This window comes from Vipera ursinii, assembly GCF_947247035.1.
Source record: "Vipera ursinii genome assembly, chromosome: 11".
Classification (NCBI taxonomy): domain Eukaryota; kingdom Metazoa; phylum Chordata; class Lepidosauria; order Squamata; family Viperidae; genus Vipera; species Vipera ursinii.
Genome location: NC_139524.1, coordinates 9402788 through 9421813, shown reverse-complemented (window position 1 = coordinate 9421813; position 19026 = coordinate 9402788). Strand labels below are relative to the sequence as shown.

Sequence of the window (19026 nt, the reverse complement as noted above, 5' to 3'; positions counted from 1 at the left end):
TGTGCCTGGATGAGGTATTCTGGGAGTTGAAATCTGCAAGTCATAAGAGTGCCAAGTTTTTAAGACCCCCCTGCTTTAACTTGTTTCTTGGAAGGCTACACACAGAGAGACATGTCCCTCGATTTTCTTGAACTCTTCCAAACCCTTCTGTTGCTGCAGCTGTTGTTTTTTCTTTTCTCCTGATTTAGTTTGGCGTGGCTTTTTCTGATGGCAAGAAGTACTAATTACCGAACTCTGCAAAACTTTTTCTGAACCCAGAGATGGCTGAAAGTTAATTCACTTTAGCCTTGCTCGTAATTCCATGCACGTACAAACAATTCTTCTCCTCCTGTTCTGGGGTGAGGATGCATTACAAAGGAAAATATTGAGTTATTAGATGTAGCTAAACAGAGCTTCAGTTTTGCATCAGAACTGCATAAATTACTTCCCTCGCCTGTTTTCAGAATCAGTGCAGTGAACATACTTACTGGACGCCTTCGTGGCCATGAGACTTTGGATCAATCTCACCCACTAAGCTTACGCTACTTCATAACAGAAGTGTTGCGAATGTGCAAGTAAGAAAGGACCATGACCTCTTGGAAAAGGGGAAAAACTAAACGGATAGTAAACATTTGATAACAATTCCTTATTTGTAAGGAGGCAAGAATTGCTTTGCATGGTGCAGGGTAAATGTCAACACGGGAATAGAAAACAGGAAAGAAATTAAAATGAATACATGCTTGCCATTTAAATATTTGATATTGATTTGTATTCCCGGAGCAGCTATAGGACTATTTGCACGTGCACACACACACACACACACACACACACACTGTGCAACATATTATTAAGTAAATGACTTCAGCAATTTACATTTGACCTCTGATTTGACATGTGATGTTTTGGAGAAGTTGGAAGAAACAAGTCCCAGATTTCAACCCCTGGACAGTTGTAACACGCCACACCTGCCCTTGCTTTCGTGGTTCATCAGGAGACAGTATTAGTTCTCTTCGTCATCAAGTTTCCCTTCCACAATTGTTTCCCTTCCTTGAGTGCTTCAATTTGTACAGCTGTGCAGTTGCCAGAGTTGTCAATTCAATCCATCCATGCCCTTTAGGCATTTGGGTGGGGCGCTGGCTACATCAATTACCTAGCCATCTTCTTTAGATGATTAGACTCAGATGGGTAGAGTCTTCTATAGAGGCATGGGAAAATAAGGTGGCATAGGGCTCAATTTAGACTCTATGAAGGTAACTGGACCAATGGCTTATAGGAGCTTGCTTCTTCAATTCATTCTTTGCCCTCTAACTTACTGAGTGCTTATCTTTTGCTCAGCTGTTCATTTTACCGGCATAAGATCCAGTCTTATTTGGTGCATGGGAGCTGCTCAGCTAGAACCAAACAGCACAGAAATGTCTCCTGCCAGCTTATGTAGTGACCTGGTAGGAAGCCAGGAAGAAACCAGTTTTGGACTGCAGGCTGAGCAAAGAATTGGCTTTCCTTTGATCAAGGAAGTCTGTCCAGGTCATCCTTCACCTGGCTTTCATGGTGTTCCCCGTGATTTACGATCTGAGCTGCCGCTTGGTTGCTCTCCCCTAAGCAGTTGCTCAACTCCATCTGAGGAACTGAAGCAAGGCTTCCAAACAATTGGGAGCATTCAGTAAAAGGGTATGGTTTCCCCACTTCTGCTAGCATCCAGTGGCAACCACGATGTCTGTGTTTGGCCTTGGCTCTTAATTTTCTTTTGTCCTTCTAATACTTTTAATTTTCATATGCTGCTTTTTAAAAGGTATTTTGTTTCCCCCCCCCCTCAATCCATCAATGTAGTGCTGTGATGCACACATGGGGAAATGGTTACAAAGCTCATAACAGAATAACAGTGTTGGAAAGGATCTTGGAGGTCTTCTAGTCCAGCCCCCTGCTCAGGCAGGAAACTCTACACCATTTTCAGACAAATCGTTGTCCAGTCTTCTCTTTAAAAACTTCCAGTGTTGAAGCACCCACAACTTCTGGAGACAAGTTGTTCCACTGATTAATTGTTCTAACTGTCAGGAAATTTCTTCTTAGTTCGTTGCTTCTCTCCTTGGTTAGTTTCCATCTGTTGCTTCTTGTCCTGCCTTCAGGTGCTTTGGAGAATAATGTGCCCCCCTCTTCTTTGTGGCAGGCCCTCAGATACTGGAATACTGCTATCATATCACAGGAATCTTTCTTTTCCCAATCCCAGTAACCGTTCTTTATAAGTTTTAGCCTCCAGTCCCCTAATCATCTTTGTTGCTCTTCTCTGCACTCTTTCTAGATTCTTTCTGTACTAAGAACAGAAGACTAATAGATTGGAGTCCTAAGATGTTTGAAGTCATAATGTATTTAGCATTAAAAAAAATCCTCATTAAGAATAGCACCGTTGCAATAATCTGAAAAGGGAGACTTCAGCATACCATCAATATGTCAAAAGCCCCTTGGATACCACCTCTTATATTCTGTATATGAATGGCCCCATGTAGTTTGTTGTCGCACCCCAATCAGTGTCTCCAACACCGTTTGCAAATCAGAGTGGACATATGCAGCTGAATTCAAATACGCCTAGAAGAAAATGATGTGTTTTTTCCAAGGGCACCACTTTGAACTGAGCTTGCCAACTTAGTGGAAGCCAGGAAAGTTCCTTTATGGAGTTAGATATGAGAGTTCCCATCTGTACACTGAATATTTTGCTTGAATTTCCCCATTCCTTCGAGCAAAGGAAGGTAGATTTGTATTTCTTTTACATTCACAGCTGAGCTCGCTTTTATTGCAGAGAGCATGCTGTCCGGTGGGTTGCATTGTATCTCCAGCTTTCAATTTTAAAAGACTGGCTGGGACTGTATAAATGCACAGATGTTAAGCAGTTGGTTTGGACTTAAGGTAGCCTTCTCCAATCTGTGCACTTTTCAGCTACTATTTTCAAAGGTCTTAAACATTTCTGTGTCACTGGGGATTACTGGAAATATCTGATCTAGGTGCATTTGGTTAAGGCTGGCTTAATATGCCAACAGTATTAATGAATAAACCATAGTTAATCTTAGCACACTGAATCACAGAGATAAGCTATTATTGTTTGTCATGTCTGGAAAAAAAACAACCCCTTCTGTCTTCTTCAACAAACTGATAGAAACAAGTAAAAAATGTCACCTGGTATCCAAACGCAAATACCACCCTGCCATAGGATTGGATTTCCTAGGAAACCTTGATTTCTTTGTCCTTTAGTCCTCTCTTTGGCATCAGCGCATTGGCGCTGGCGACTGCTTCAACTGCACATTGAGGACAACTGAGCAGAACAGCCTTTAGAAAATGAAATCATGCTGCATGCAAGTAATGTTTTGAAGTTCACTTACAAAGACCTTTTCCTCTCCAAGGAATGACGTCACTGCTTATGGTTTTCATAGACTCTCCCTTTATGAGTAAAGCCAAAGTAAAAGAGCAGCAACATAATCCTCGAGAGAATCCTTCACCAGATGCTCAAAAGCCTATCCATAGAGCAAATCTGGAACCAATGAGCAGAAGCTCTCCCTGTAAATTAGACATTAGCAATATGTTTTGGATTCTAAGTGAGGAGTTGATTTATTGCTGGTGGCAATACAGCAGAATCAATGCCCACCCACCCCCCAAACGCGGAACCCTTCACTTGAAAGAGAACCCAGAATGCCGTTGATTGTCTTTTTCTTCTAAAGAGAAACAATTAGGAACAGTTGTAGGATTAATGTTGGAAGCTGCCCTGTGCTAAATCATGCCATTGGTTTAATCTGGCTCAATTTGTTCCACGGTGAGTGACAACGACCCTCGGGAGCCACAGACAGAATTGGGATGTTTGGTACCTTGGGATGACTTGGGAATGGTTGGGATGGTTTACACCTTATATTTATCTGAATCTAGAGGAGATGGCTGTCAACAAAAGTGCTTATAGTCAAGGCTATGGTCTTCCCAGTTGCAATGTATGCCAGTGAAAGTTGGACCATAAGAAAGGCTGAGTGCCAAAGAATTGAGGCCTTTGAACTATGGTGCTGGAGAAGACTCCTGTGAGTCCCTTGGACTGCAAAGCGTTCAAACCGGTCAGATCAACCCTGACTGCTCTTTAGAAGGCCACATCCTGAAGTTGAAACTCAAATACTTTAGCCACCTAATGAGAAGGAAGGACTCATTGGAGAAGAGCCTAATGTTGGGAAAGATTGAGGGCAAGAGAAGAAGGGGACAACAGAGAATGAGGTGGCTGGATGGCGTCCCTGAAGCAGTAGGCGTGAGCTTACATGGACTCCAGAAGATGGTAGAGGACAGGAAGGCCTGGAGGAACATTGTCCATGGGGTCGCGAGGGGTCGGACACGACTTCGCAGATAACAACAAAAGAGGAGATGGGTTTGAGTTAATCTTGAGAATTGCTTTTTTGCATGCCTTTCCCGTGCGGATTCTGCTACTTTTGAGAGATGATGGTGGGCTTCTCTTTATTTCTTTGTTTGGGTTATTTCCAATCACGCAGGTTCATCCCTGCCAATAAAACAATCCGGACTACGACTCTAACCAGCGCCTGTGCTGACAACTCAGAGCATCATGTGGTCTATTTGGAGCATGTGGTTGTACGAATTTCCATTGCGCATCCTCGGCGGGGAGATCTACAAATATACCTAACTTCTCCTTCTGGAACCAAGTCCCAGTTGCTGGCAAGGAGGTGAGTGGCGCTGCATTTCGGCCACAACACAATTGGGATCCCGACACAATTGGGATTTTGGGATAGCTCCACTGTTTCACCAAGGAACTCCTGGGGAGGGAGGGACAAGTTTCTGATCTTGCCAGAAGGCAACCAGTGGTGTCGTCCAAAGAGTCAGTCAAGGGAACAAGATGGAGAATTGTAGAAGGTGGCTTTGATCCAGTAAGGCACTGAGCTTGTGAGTTGCTGAAAATAATCTGGAAGGAAGAGATATGTCCTATGAAAGATGCCTTAAGTAACAGGCATCTTCGTTCCAGGTTAGGCCTCAGTTGGGTCAAACTTTGAGGGTTTCTCAGACGTAATGGAGGGGGTTGGTCTAGAAGACCTTCAAGGTCCCTTCCAACTCTATTATTCTGTATCTGGTTTTTTGACATGGGCTGGTCATCAACTGATAACAAGCGGCTTTACTGAAGACTCAAGCGTAGATATAGGGAGAGAAAGGCTTTAAGGGACTGACTTTATCTTCCATCTTTTTCCCCCTCTAACGTTCCACCCTTATCTAGTTTTCCTGGATGGATCCTAGTTGTATCTCAGCCTTTTCTTCTTTTGAACTCCCAGAGACACAAGAGGACTTGGGTGACATGATCTGTAATGATTGGGTTGTTCACCTTTTATGCTAAACAAGAAAGAAGCAGGCCACTTTACAGCTTCCCAGTGCATATAGGGACCCAGCCAGCTGAAAAGTTCAATTGTAGCTTGCCAGTTACCCCAGCACATTTTATGGAGCCTCTGATTATTGGTCTCCTTCAGCCCATCAGCTTTTTGTATAATTATATCTTTGTAACTGCCCTTTCAGCTGTTCTGTTTCATTTTCATATTCCTGCTCGGTGATTTGAAAAACAGAGATCCAGTGGAGAGAAAAAATAAAAGCAGGTTGTACGGAATAAGATTCTTCCTCCTTCATATATATATATATATATATGATGATTAAGACCCCTTGTTCATGTTCCTGGCAAATGAAATCGTATAAAGGTGGATACCGTTTCCCTGGCCATGTCAGGGTTGGCTGATCTGCAAAGCAGCAGTGCCCTTTTGATACAAATCATTGGACAGCAGCGGAGTTGAAGCGGAGCGAAGTTAAAGCTGTTTTGGGCCGCGTGTTGGCAAGAACCAGCGGAGGAAAGCTGGGAGCACACACACGTGCATTAAAATTGAAATGTATGTCTCTTTTCCAGCTCACTTTGTCAGCTGTAAATTTTGATGACAGGTGTTTGTCAGTCATTTTAGGACAAAAACGTGCCTGTCATTCAGTTGGATGAGACGGCGGGTGCCGAATCGGTCATTTTAAAAGTCACATTCGGTTTTTTAATTCTTGCCTTAAAATTTAACATCCAAACTTTGTAATCTGGATTTTTGTGTTGATTTGCTCTGGAGATATTATATCATACTCTTATACGAAAGTGAAAAGTTAAGGTTTTATATTATGGTCTTATTCTATTGGACCCAAAGGAGTCAGAAGTCTATGCTTCCCCCCCCCTTTCCCCCCCCTACCCTGCCCTTTCCTCTCTTCCCCTTTTTCCTCCCCTTATTTTACCTTTTTCCTTTTTTTATACACTTTTGTATCTTGTGCTTTGTTAAAATTGGCAACATTTGAAACTGTGGAGATATAACTTTTGCAAATGCATATCTGGTGTAGGTCTCAAAATGGAAAATTACTTCAAACTATTTCTTGGTTTCAGAATCGGAATACAAAAGAGGTCTTGGAAGGGCTGCAGTTGGTTAGGTGATAAATATAATACCTATATCAGAGCTAGTTGGTGGGTTTGCTACGGCAAGGGTACAGATATTTCTTGAACCAGTTATCAGAGAATTTATATTTAATTTTATTTACTGTCCAATCCCTCAAATTGTTGACTTGTTTGTGGTTTCCTCTGAATTACCTTCTATGAAGATTTTAAAAGCGAAAGACTGTTGCCAGCTGGTGTTGTATTTTAATGTATTTTACCCATCAATATCACTTCTCATAACAGGGGGCAACTAATTATTTAGTTGCTAAAATGTGATTCAAGGGAGACATTGAAACTCACATGGATAAGGAATATCTTTATGAGATAGAAATCCAAACTTTACTTCCAGCTTGACGTTATAAGTTTAATGGCCCTTAAGCCTCAGATGTGGTTTGGAGCATAATTAGATGCTGTTGGAAAATAAAGAAATGAGGACATGATTCACTGAAATATGGTTGGCTAGTTCTTCCACTATGATTAAGCTTCTTATATACAACACATAAGCTTGGTTAGATAAAGCTTCACGAGGACAATTGTGTTAAAAGCAGACATGATAGCTATTTCTTAGTCTAGGAAAGCACAAGAGCTCCCTTTCCTTTCCTTTCCTTTCCTTTCCTTTCCTTTCCTTTCCTTTCCTTTCCTTTCCTTTCCTTTCCTTTCCTTTCCTTTCCTTTCCTTTCCTTTCCTTTCCTTTCCTTTCCTTCCCTTTCCTTCCCCTCCCTTCCCTTACCTTCCCTTCAGAATGAACTCTTGATGCTGGTATCTCATTAACAGACAGCATGATGAGTCTAATGAAGGCTTCAAACACTGGGAATTCATGACTGTCCACTGCTGGGGTGAAAGGGCAGCTGGAGAATGGACACTGGAGATCCAGGATAAGCCCTATCATGTTCGCAGCCCAGACGTACAAGGTAAGCATGTAAAAACATTTGCAGTGTTTTTACAGTGACTGGAGTCATACTTTGTGCCAAGCCATAACTTGTACAATCACAGCTGACTTAACTGAGCTACAATTGGCTATGCTTACATGGCACTCTTGGCCATAAATTGTGGCTTGTGCTCTGCAGTGGCTAGAGTCATGCTCAGTTAAGCTGAAACCAAACCAACCACATTGCAGTTCCTGCTGCCAAGTCATAATTCTGTCGTCCTTGCTTAATATATACCAAGATTTTTGCTGATTGCTTCCAAAGGTTAGTTACAAGCTGATTCCTAAGAAATCCATCTCTTCTTGGTTCTATGTTGACTTGCACTTGAGTTCTTTTTGAAGACAAGAGGAAGTGAAGCACCAACTCCATGGTGCCCAGATTCCAGGAAGGACCCCTACCCTAACAAGTAGAGAGTTTCCATGGAGATTTTCAACCACAAATGCCTAATTATATCTTTGTTGAACTGGTTCAGTGAGTCATCATTTGATGGATAAATGAGTGAGAATTCTCATAATGAAGAAAAGGAGAGAGTTCTCATGAATGAATTCTCATTCTCATGAGAAGATCTCATTCATCTTGGGGAATGTGATGACTCAGAGGTTAAAGAAGTTGAGCTTGTCAACTGGAAAGCTGACAGCCCGGGTTCAAGACCTGAGCACAGTACGACGGGGTGAGCTCCCGCTACTTGCCTCAGTTCCTTTCCACCTATCAGTTCACAAGCATGGGAATGCAAGTAGATAAATAGGTACCACTTTAGTGGGAAGGTAACAGTGTTCTGTGTACCTTGGTGAAGAGCCATGCTGGCCACATGACCATGGAAGCATCTTCAGACAGTGCTGGCTCCCTCAGCTAAGAAATGGAGATGAGCACTACTCCCTAGAGTCAGACATAGATGAAGTCTTTATTTATTTATTTTTCTCATCATGTTCAAACAGGTTCAGATACCTGTCTAGGTTAGTGTCCGGAAGGAGCAATTATCAAGAGACAAGAAGGAATGCTTGTAAAAAATGTCCTCTGGTTTGCAAGATTCATTGGCAACAGTGACAAGACTGTCACCCTAAAAACCTTTCCTCTCCTATCCTCAAATTTGTTGATGTATTGGAACTCAATAAAGAAAAGATTTCTTTTCTGGCACATTTTAAAAATGCATTTGTGTGCTGGACAGACTTTGTATTTATCAAAGCAAATGTCTGCTCTATATCACTGTCCTTTATTATAGCTTGCAGTCTTTCCGAGACTGACAGTAATGACTGGTGATGAATTGGTGTTTGAGAAGAAGGCCTCATTGCTCCATGGAGTCTTCTTTCTGACTGGTCTCTGGTCTCTTTCCCTAACAGAACTATAAAGTATGTTCAGAAGCATCCCCCACCCCACCACCCCACCCCCAGTCTTTACAAGAGGCTAAAAAGCAACAGATATCTCCAATACAAATTCCATTAGAAAGCATCGAATTAATTTGTGCTGACAGGCAGATGCAAAAAAGCTATGTTGAAATGTAGGATTTTGTTTTGTGTTTTTTTTTAAAAAAAATGGTTTCTGGGCTTCCAGATCTTGGCAGTGGAAATTAAAAGGTGTAATTGCCCTTTAAGCTTCATGCAAACTATGCCAGGGCTTTGCAGTGGCACCGAAGGAGTTGAAATCCAGAACAATCATAACTTTGCCAGTGGTTCACTCAGACAGCTAGAAGTATAAGCAAACAAGGTGAAGTAGATCGAAAAAGGGGGCAGACCAGAACAAATGGAAAAGCTGGATAGAGCCCTGGAGGCTTTTCAAGAGCATACATTTCTCATTCTTCTATAGCATAGCCTTTCCCGATCTGATATTTTTTCAGAGTCCATAGGATTATATCTCCCAGAGTCCCAAGTACCACACCTCTGATGCAGGCAGCTCACTTGTAAGGACCCATGCATTTGTATGGTGGTGATGGAGATACTTCCACTTGTCACCTCCAAATGACTTCCCTTCTTTCCATACAGTGATCCCTCCAACAGCTGCTGGTGTCACAGATTTCCTAACTTATCTGCCCATGTATAATTGCTGAAGAGAACTGCTCTTCAAAGAGCCCTTTTTCTGAAGTACAGAATAAGTGTGTACATTGGTTGCAAATCACTTTCCTTCCGTGCTGTTGTAGTTTCAAACAGTCACTAAAAGTAAGTAAGGCCAGGACTGCATGTACTGAAGAATCTCCAGGGCTTTCCAGGAAAGATCTAAAGATGGGCTTTAATAAATATCAGACAACTTATGCGTACACAACTCCTTTGCATTAAAAGGCTGTCACAGGGAAATAGGGGTCAACCTATTCTCCAAAGTAGAACAAGTAAGGGATGGAAACCTATCAAGGAGAGAACCAGAATTAAGGAGAAATTGCCTGACAACGCGAACAATTCACCAATGAAGACATGTCAAACACAAGGCCCGGGGGGCGGATCCGGCCCGCGAAGTGGTTTCATGCGGCCTGCGAAGCCATCCTGGAAAAAGTGAGGGAACAGCCCCCACTGCCTTGGCCCTGGCCCAGAGACCCTTCTTCTGCCAGAGACCCTCAGATCTGTCCCACTCCTGCCCAGGCCCCCATAGGCACTCTTGAAGCGAACGATGTAGAGCTGGCCACACCCACCCAGTAGGCCATGCCCACCCAGGCCATACCCACCCGGCCCCTTGAGGGCAACCGCAATGCTGATGCGGCCCTCAATGAAATTGAGTTTGACACCCCTGCACCAGTGGAACAACTTGCCTCCAGAAGTTTTGGGTGCTCCAACGCTGGAGGTTTTCAAAAATAGACTGGACACCCACTGGTCTGCAAGTATAGTATAGGTGCCTAGAAGACTAGAAGACCTCCAAGGTCCCTTCCAACACTGTTGTTCTGTGATTCTGACCCTGTACCATTTTGCATCTCTTTTAATGGGTTATTCATTCACTAACAGAGAGGACCTCTCAACCAAAATTACTGCTCATTGAGGAAAGTAACATTAACTTTTAATCTTTCCCAGGGAAGTTGAAAGAATGGAGCCTCATTTTATATGGAACGGCTGAGCATCCTTCCTCTAATGTTAGTACCCAGCACTTTAGGTCAACAATGCTGGACCTGCCATCTTTGGAAATGGAGCCCTCAAAAGTTGCTTTCTTCCAAAATCAGATGGAGATACCAGAGGAAGAAGACGAATATACAGGTAAAATGCCCCCAACCATTTATTTCTTCTTTCTAGCTGTGCCTCTGTGCACAAGGAGCTAACCATTGTTTCTTTTCTTTGAAAAACTAGAACAGGCAGTCTAGGAACACCGAGGATGTTTATTTCATGATTGAGCAATCACCCACAAAGCTAAGCTTGGAAATTCTCTTCTATAAATGTCCAAGAAGTTGTCTCTCTTACAAAATAATTAAAACCAGCACTAGGGCATTCCCTTTCTTCCCTTGGAACCACAAAATGCAAATTTGGATAAAATGAGATCTCTTTCAGATTTCCAAAAATCTTTGTTTTAATTTAAACCATAGGGAAGTCAAAAGGTTCTAGCATTGTGGGGGCCTGCATTGTTAGGCTTGGGAAGGAATGGGAAGGATTTTTTGAATTACAGGAGCATCTGAAGTTGATTTCCGATAGTCACAGCACCACAGTACTTCTTGTGTCTCCTGGTGGCTGCCTTGTTCAGGAGAGTGGAGACAGCACTTCAAAAAGAAAAACAAACAAACAAATAAATGTCCTTCATTTTTATACAAAGCACAGTCTTTTCCTTTTCCTTCTGGCAAAGAAAATGATCAAACCACAACTGTTGGGAAATAGAATTGCATCTGATGTAAAATGTCATTATTGTGACAGAACCACATGACAGGGCCAAAGTAATTAAGGGTCTTCTGAAAATTAGCCACTGTCTCTGTGTGAGTTGTGATCAATCTAGCACTAAACACACAAGCCTGGTAGTATGTTGACAGTGTCCCAATCCTGCAAAAGGAGAGCGGGGTGGGTGGGGGGGAGGACCCAAAATGCAATGGTGTTTTTCATGTTGCTCCAAGGAGAAACTTGGAGGCAGTGTGTTCCAGGAAAGACAGTCTTCTTCTTAACCCCTATACGTAATGATTATCAGAGGCATATCCTTGGTTTTCCAATGGAACAGTTGGTCTGTCCAAGTGTCTCCTGACCTTCCTGATGCAAAGGTATCCCTATAGAATTGAGTTCTTGTGGGTGAAGGCTCGTTCTTTGAGCTTGTGGGTTGGTTTCCAAACGTTTCATTACCAGGCTAGGTAACATATTCAGTGGAGTTTAGGAGATGTCAGTGTCAATGTTCTTCTGTTTATAAGGGCTTCATGTAGTCAGTAGGTCTTGTGGAACCACCAAGCTTGGAGAACAAAGTTTCACCCTCATCCTACTCCTGAGCTACGGATATTCGCCACTGTTGCAAATTGAGCTCTTCTCCTGCAGAGAAGAACACACTAAAATTGTCTGAGGCTGCCAGGCAGGGTGTGAAAGTACCCCTAGGCCTAGACCAGGGATCCCCAACCCCCAGTCTATGGACCAGTACCGGGCTGCGGCCTGCCAGCAACCAGTCTGCACAAACAAGCAACCCCATTTGCAGGATGCAGGCAGAACGCAAAACCATGCACCCTCTGGTCCGTGGAAAAACCTCTCTCCATGCAACTGGTCCCTGGTGCCCAAAAGGTTGGGGACCTCTGGCCTAGAGCATCAACTTGCTAAGAAGATTCTCAAAAGCTAATTCTTCAGGTTTAGCTCAAGTCTGCAAAGGGTCTAGGACAGGGGTCTGCAATCTTGAGACTTGTAGACTTCAGCTCCCAGAATTCCTCAGTCCAAAAGTCTTAAAGTTGTCAAGTTTGCAGACCCCTGGTCTAGGACAACTCGCCACAGCCAACATGCCATGGCCATCTCACCGTGGCCAACTCGACGCAGGACAAGAGTTGCACTAATATCAAAAAATGGTGAAATAGAATCATTAAAGAAAGGATGCCAAAGGAAGGACAAAATGACAGGTGAATGACAAAAATTAAAATATTTTTAAAATTATTTTAAATAATTGAATTGTTGAGTTATCCTGTGGTGAGTTGTCCCATGGTAAGTTGACCATGGCACATTAGCTGGGCAAGTTGGTCACAGCGAGTTGTCCCATTCTGTCTACAGAACCTCATAGACACAACCAAATCTTTTTTTTCTTTTTTTTTTGCAATGACAGAGAAGTTGTTTGATCTTTTTTTTCTGGGATTTTTAAAAAATTATTCCCAGTCTAGTATATATTTTAGTATTTTCTACTGATATCCTACCAAGCTCTTCCAGGCCAGATCTTGATTAGCTTGTTCTGAAAATCCTTCATCCATCCTTAAACACTGATGAGATAGATAATCAGTGGGAAGGCAAGCAATAAAATTTAACTACCTTATTACTGCCAGGAAAAAAAAATCCTTCTTCAGGTTTTTGCTGTAGATATATTTAGATAAATAGATTCTTTAAAAATCTATGACACAGGTTTAGCCACAGTTGATGGTGCCAATGGCAATGATGATGCCAAGCATCAAACAGAGCAAGCCACTCTTATCCTTGGATCAGCTCAGATAAATGTTATTGTTTACCAAAGATGAGAGTCCTGCTTGCCCCATTTCATGCACAGATAAGTGCTCACTCTTAACTTCCATACAGGAAGACTGATACGGATCTTTCTTCCATCTAGAACAGCAGGTGAGTGGAGAGAGTGCATGATAGGTAGGCTGTGGGGCACACCAACAGATTTGTTGCCTCAAAGAGAAGCGTAGCTTTGAGATGCAAAAGAAATGGAGCTAAAGGAGCTAAAACTGCAAGAGGTTTTTAAAAGGGCAGGGATAGGTTCAGGTCCCATAAACAGAAAACCCTTATTCATTAATCCTGAATTGTCAACACTGTCGGCTCATAGGAAAAGTTTTCTACATTAGAAGTCAGACATGTTGCACACAGAACCTAATAGTTACCATAGAGTCATACTATTAGGACACAGGAGATTTTGTGGTCTCTTATTGATGTTATTTTGCAAGACAATAAACAGCTTAGCTGGAGCTGTGCAGCTTGTCAATTTAGCTAGCCAAAGGCTGCAGCTATGATAAAGCATTAGCATATAAAGGGGGTCCTTGGTGGTCTCTGAGCTTGGTTGTTTTCCTGCAGACGTTTCAGTAGGTAACATCAACGGGGCAAACCCCCACCCCCTTTGAGCACTGATGATGTTCCCTTGTTTGGTAATGAAATGTCTGGAAGAAAACAACCAAGCTCAGAGAGCACCAAGGACCCCAGATTTGAACCCTGAGCTACAAATATTCTCCTTTATGGCCATTAGCATATAACCCAGCTGTCCCTGTCATTAGGTGGGGTAAAGCAAATGACTCAGGCCACAGATGTTTTGTGGGGAGATGGCATCGAGACCGTGGCATGGTTTTCCAGATATGTGGTGCTGGATGCCATTGTGTAGGTTGAACTAGGAAGAGTTTTATATCTCTTCTTTCAACAGATCTATCTGTCTCCCTAAGGTCTGTGTCATAGGGAATGTGGCGACCAAGGATGCGATGGTCCCAATGCTGATCAGTGCCTGAATTGTTTCCACTACAGCCTTGGAAGTGTTAAAACTGGCAGGTAATCAGCAGAAATGCCAGAAGAAGATGGGGTCGCTGGTGAGGGGTAGGCACAGAGAGGGTTCAATGTATTTTGCGCAATTAGTTCCACATGCTAAATTTCTAAAAACTAGCGACATGTTGTATGTCACCCATTCCCAACTGGTCCTCCAGATACATTGTGGCTATTAATTCCAGATTTTTGATAGTTAACATGTCTGCCACACAATGCCTTATCTTTTTTAAAAAAAACACCAGTAGCTTCCTCCTTCTCTCTGACTCTGGGGCCGGCCTGAGAAGGAATCAGATTGATAGAAAAAGCTACACTAAATTCTCTGGTTTCTCCTTTCTAACTCCATCTTTCCAAGGCAGATTTCCCCAACTTGATGTCCACCAGACAGGTCAAACCCTAACTCCCATAATTTTCAGCCCGTGAAGCCAAACATGGAGCTGATCCAATAACATCTGGAGGATATCAGGTTGGTCTTTGGTCCAAAATCCATTCTTGGGATCTTTGGTCCAAGATCCATTCAAGAAAGGGCATTAATGTTTATGATGGAAGACATCACAGAAATAATCTGAGAGCTACTTTGCTGCTCTTCTTTGTTCGGCAGCTCTTGCCATCCTGGGTCACCTTTTGGTCTAATCTGGAACATTTGTGGACTTTTTCCAGGAAGTGTGTGAACTCCTGCCCTCCTGGCTACTTTGGGGACAGTCTGCAACGCAAGTGCCGCAGATGTCACAGGGGCTGTGAAGCATGTTTGGGCAGAAGCCAGAACTTATGCACAGCCTGCAAGCGTGGTTATTATCACCACCAAGAGACAAACACTTGTGTGATGCTGTGTCCAGCTGGATTTTACTCTGATGACGGTAAGGAAGGGGGGTGGAAATGTTTTTTTCTTCTTCCCTGAGGTGACATGTACAGTACAATCTACAATGCTTTCTCTCCTATTATAACATTTTTAGGTATCTTTTCATGAAGATGGCATGAATGAGTCCTGCACTGTCTCTGTTTTCCTTCTTTCCTTCTTTCCTTCTTTCCTTCTTTCCTTCTTTCCTTCTTTCCTTCTTTCCTTCCTTCCTGCCTTCCTGCCTTCCTGCCTTCGTCCCTCCCTCCCACCGTCCCAATTATTTTTATGTATTTTTAATTGCATTCATCTTAGTGTACTTTAGTTGATCTCTTGCAAAACAATTCTAGAGTTACAATCATTAGCAGCAATATAAAAACACATTAACTAAGAGCCGTAATAGTTTTAAATCAAATAATTTGTCTTTTAATTGATTTCACATTTTTCAGATTGCCAAAGCTACCCCCGAAGCTCTCATAAAATTGAAGGAAGAGCATAAGACTTTCCAGCGCATTAAACAGAAGCTCCAAGTCTTTGTAGCAACTTTGGCTTGAAGAAGCGGTTTTGCTTTCATCCTTCCCTGAAACTGAAATAGCTTCTAAAACCTTTAATGCCTGCACTCAATCTGTAGTTCCCCTAATTGACTGTTGTCCTGCTTAGGGAGGGAAAAATCAATCAATTTTGCTTTTGCTACATTGTAGGAGGGAAACATGTCAGTCTATGGTGACCAAAAGTAGGAGTCTTTTCCAAGTACAGGTAATCCTTGACGTAACAGCCCATTTAGTGACCATTCAAAGTTACATCGTCACTGGAAAAAGTGAGTTATGGTCATTTTTCACAGTTACGACTTTTGTAGCATCCCCATGATCACGTGATCAAAATTCAGACAGCAACTGGTTCATGGTTATGAGGGCTGCAGTGTCCCGGGTTCAGGTGATTCCCCTTTTGCAACCTTCTGATAAGCAAAGTCAATGGGGAAGCCAGATTCACTGAACAACCACGTTACTAACTTATCAACTGCAGCGATTCGCTTAACAACTTCGGCAAGAGAGATCGTAAAGGAGGGTAAAATTCACTTAACAAATTCTGTCACGTTGCAACATAAATTTTGGGCTCAATTGTGGTTGTAAGCCGAGGACTATCTATAACATTTTTTTTTCAAAAAAAGGGATAAGCTTTCATGATCTACATTTCATCTCACCGGATTTATGGAGTAGCTAGATTGATGTAGGATCTACATTGGGGTGAGATTGGCAGATGAATGAATGGATAGGTGGATGGATGGCTGGGTGGGTGGGTGGATGGATGGATAGGGTAGGGTAGGGTAGATGGTTGAATGGATGGATAGGGTGGATGGATGGATATGTTCTGTACCAGCCTGCTACCGGCCCTGCAGCAAAAGCAGGGACAACCCCTTTACAAACGGCAAGAGGCTGGAATAAAGCCTGCCAAATTTATTAACATAAAACAGAGCAAGACAAGACACCAACCATGAAACAGGAACTATCCAAGCGGTTGCCTTCAGCAAACCAGCCCTCCCACACATTCCCCTTAAATACAGTTCAGGGCGTGGCCTCTCTCTGCCTCCTTCCGAGGTGCCCCATTGCCTTCCTCTGTTTACTCCTAATTGACTGCCTCCTGCGTTGGGCGTCCTTGAACAGGGCCAGCTGTGGGTCATCTTCATCCACGTTGTCAGGCTCACACAGCTGGGTCTCCGTCGTGACCAAGTGGGAGGGGCCCGGCTGAGGGCTCTGCGGAGCCTCAAGGCCATCATCAGCAAGCTCTTCAACACCCCCCTCCTCCTCCTCTGAGTCATCCGACCCAACTGCCGAACCCACAGGCTGACCCTGAATCACAACAGGATAGGGTAGATGGATGGATGGATGGGTGGGTGGATGGATGGACGGACGGATAAACAGACAGATGGACAGGCAGAGGGCAAGACAGGTTGGCTATGCATATGTAACCTACATTGAGAGCCAGTTTGGTCTAGTGGTTAAAGCACAAGCTAAAAACTTGGAGACTGAGTTCTAGTCCTTCCTTAGATATTAAAGCCAGTTGAATGACTTTGGGCCAATCACCAGGAGATGGTGAGTTCTAGTCCCGCCTTAGGCATGAAAGCTGCCTTGAGCCAATTACCAGACGACTTGTGAGCTCTAGTCCCGCCTTATGCACAAAAACCGGCTGGGCCAGTCGCTCCCTCTCAGCCCAACTCAACTCACAGGGTTGTTTGTTGGAGGGAATATAAGAGGAGGAAGGAGGATTAAGTATCACCGCCACTTTGAATTATATATAAAAATAATAATGTCTTCCTCTCCTTCACACCACCTGCCCTCACTCATCCCAACGTACATCTCACATCCGTCTAGCTCAGGGGTAGGCAACCTTGGCTCTTTTATGACTCGTGGACTTCAACTCCCAGAATTCCTGAGCCAGCATGGCTCAGCTTGGAAACCTCTCCCTTTTCCCTCAGCATGGCTGGCTCAGGAATTCTGGGAGTTGAAGTCCACGAGTCATAAAAGAGCCAAGGTTGCCTACCCCTGGTCTAGCTATTCCATGCATTTGATAAACTGAGCTGTCCCTTATTTCTTCAGCTGATGCCTTTTAATGCGTAGCTGGAAAAGCTGCTCCTTTTTTGAGGCTTTGTGACATGTTTCCCTTTTCCCATCTGAAACTAATTTTGTTCCAGGTCTGAATCACTTTCCTTTTTCGTTTTGTTTTGTTTTTTTCTGCCAGCACAAAGGGCAGTTTCTATTTATTTAGTGCTTTTGCAAGCAATTTTCCCTAATGTGCACAATTTGGACAGGCGAAGTGCTTTGACAACGTTGCGAGAAATGCACATATTGTTGCAGAAGTGTGTTTTAGCTAGCATGTTGGGTTAACCTGGGCAGTTTTCCCTCCCACAATTGTTCCTCACTGATTAAAATAGGAGATTTTGGGGACTGATCAAGGAGAACTATGGCTGATTGATTGACATGCTGCAGGACTGCATTTACTGAATCCAGCATTTAAATAAATGCTATTTCTAACTGCAAGTGAAGAATTCCAAATGATGCACCTAGACTAATTTAAACAATGGAATTGAATAGTACCGTGGATTTGATGCCAAAAAGATGGCTTGCAGGGATGTCAATACATAATATCTATATGCAGCTTTTTAAAGTATATTCTGAGGAAAAATGCAGCTCCTTTAAAGAGTTGCATATCCACCATCCGTGTCCTTGTGTGCTATGCAGAAACGGGCTGGATTCAGGTAGAAAGTATTGCTTAACCTTATTAATCAAGACATTGATTTAATCTCCTGCCAGTCTGAGATGGGATGAGGAATGTTTCTGAAACTTTGCAATAGAATCTGAAAAGCATCAATGGTTTTAAAACCAGCATTTTAAATTAATTGACTTGGGTTTTGAACATTTAAGATAGGCTTGCCAAAGTTTAGAATTTCTCCAAGATGAAAAGGTCTAGGAAGTGATATATTTTAAGCTGAAATGACTAGTTAGTTATTTCTGTCATCCAGCCTAATTTTTTTTTTAAAAAGTACCCTTATTGTTCAGTGCCAGATGGTTTAGCTTACCATTAAATACTGTGTAAGTAATAAATTTGACATCTGCAATTATGCGTTTCTAATTTCTGGAATTTCTTTTCACTATGGCCTCTTCTCCCTACCTTGAAAAGGTCAAAGACGTTGCCAGAAATGTCATCAAAACTGTAAGAAATGCTTTGGAGAAATGAACAAATGTTCTCTCTGCAAAGATGGATTCAGGTGAGTACTAGCTGGTGAAAAAAAACAATGCAAGGGTTTCAGAAGTTATTGTAACCCGTTGCTAGAAACTACAGTAACACTTCCATTTCAGCTGATTGATTAAAGAAAGGGAGAAGCTAAAAATTGTTATGGATTGTTGACCTCCTTGCTGGATCTCCTGTAAATATCGCAAAGGGTGTGTGGTGTGATTTCCAGTGTATGTGTTCCCATCATTTCAAATGTCAGCCTTGTCTAATCTCTCTTTCTAGTAATGTTGGATGAAATTCCCAGAATTCCTATTCACGTTTACAAGGAAATCTGGGAGCTGAAAATAGTTGCAGTATACAGATTATTCCAAAGAGGAAGATATGCTTTCCTCACTGCTGATAACATTTGTTGTAGGTTTTGGGTTGGGGACAATTTTCATCAGAAGACACAAAACGATTTACCGTATCTTTATATTTCCTGACTCTGATTGAGCCATTGATACATTCAGGTGT

At 42.7% G+C, this 19026-nt stretch overlaps 1 protein-coding gene across 1 annotated transcript in view; it reads left to right on the top strand.

Annotated features, from left to right (window-relative positions):
* PCSK6 (proprotein convertase subtilisin/kexin type 6) overlaps positions 1-19026 on the top strand; it is a gene marked incomplete at its 5' end in the record, with an annotated part of 97030 nt that overhangs the window by 60021 nt on the left and 17983 nt on the right. Inside the window, 6 exons of the mRNA XM_083371336.1 lie at positions 4485-4673; positions 7214-7350; positions 10353-10532; positions 13856-13958; positions 14610-14806; positions 18460-18547. Coding sequence (XP_083227462.1) covers positions 4485-4673; positions 7214-7350; positions 10353-10532; positions 13856-13958; positions 14610-14806; positions 18460-18547 — 894 coding nt within the window. The remainder of the gene's footprint in view (positions 1-4484; positions 4674-7213; positions 7351-10352; positions 10533-13855; positions 13959-14609; positions 14807-18459; positions 18548-19026) is intronic.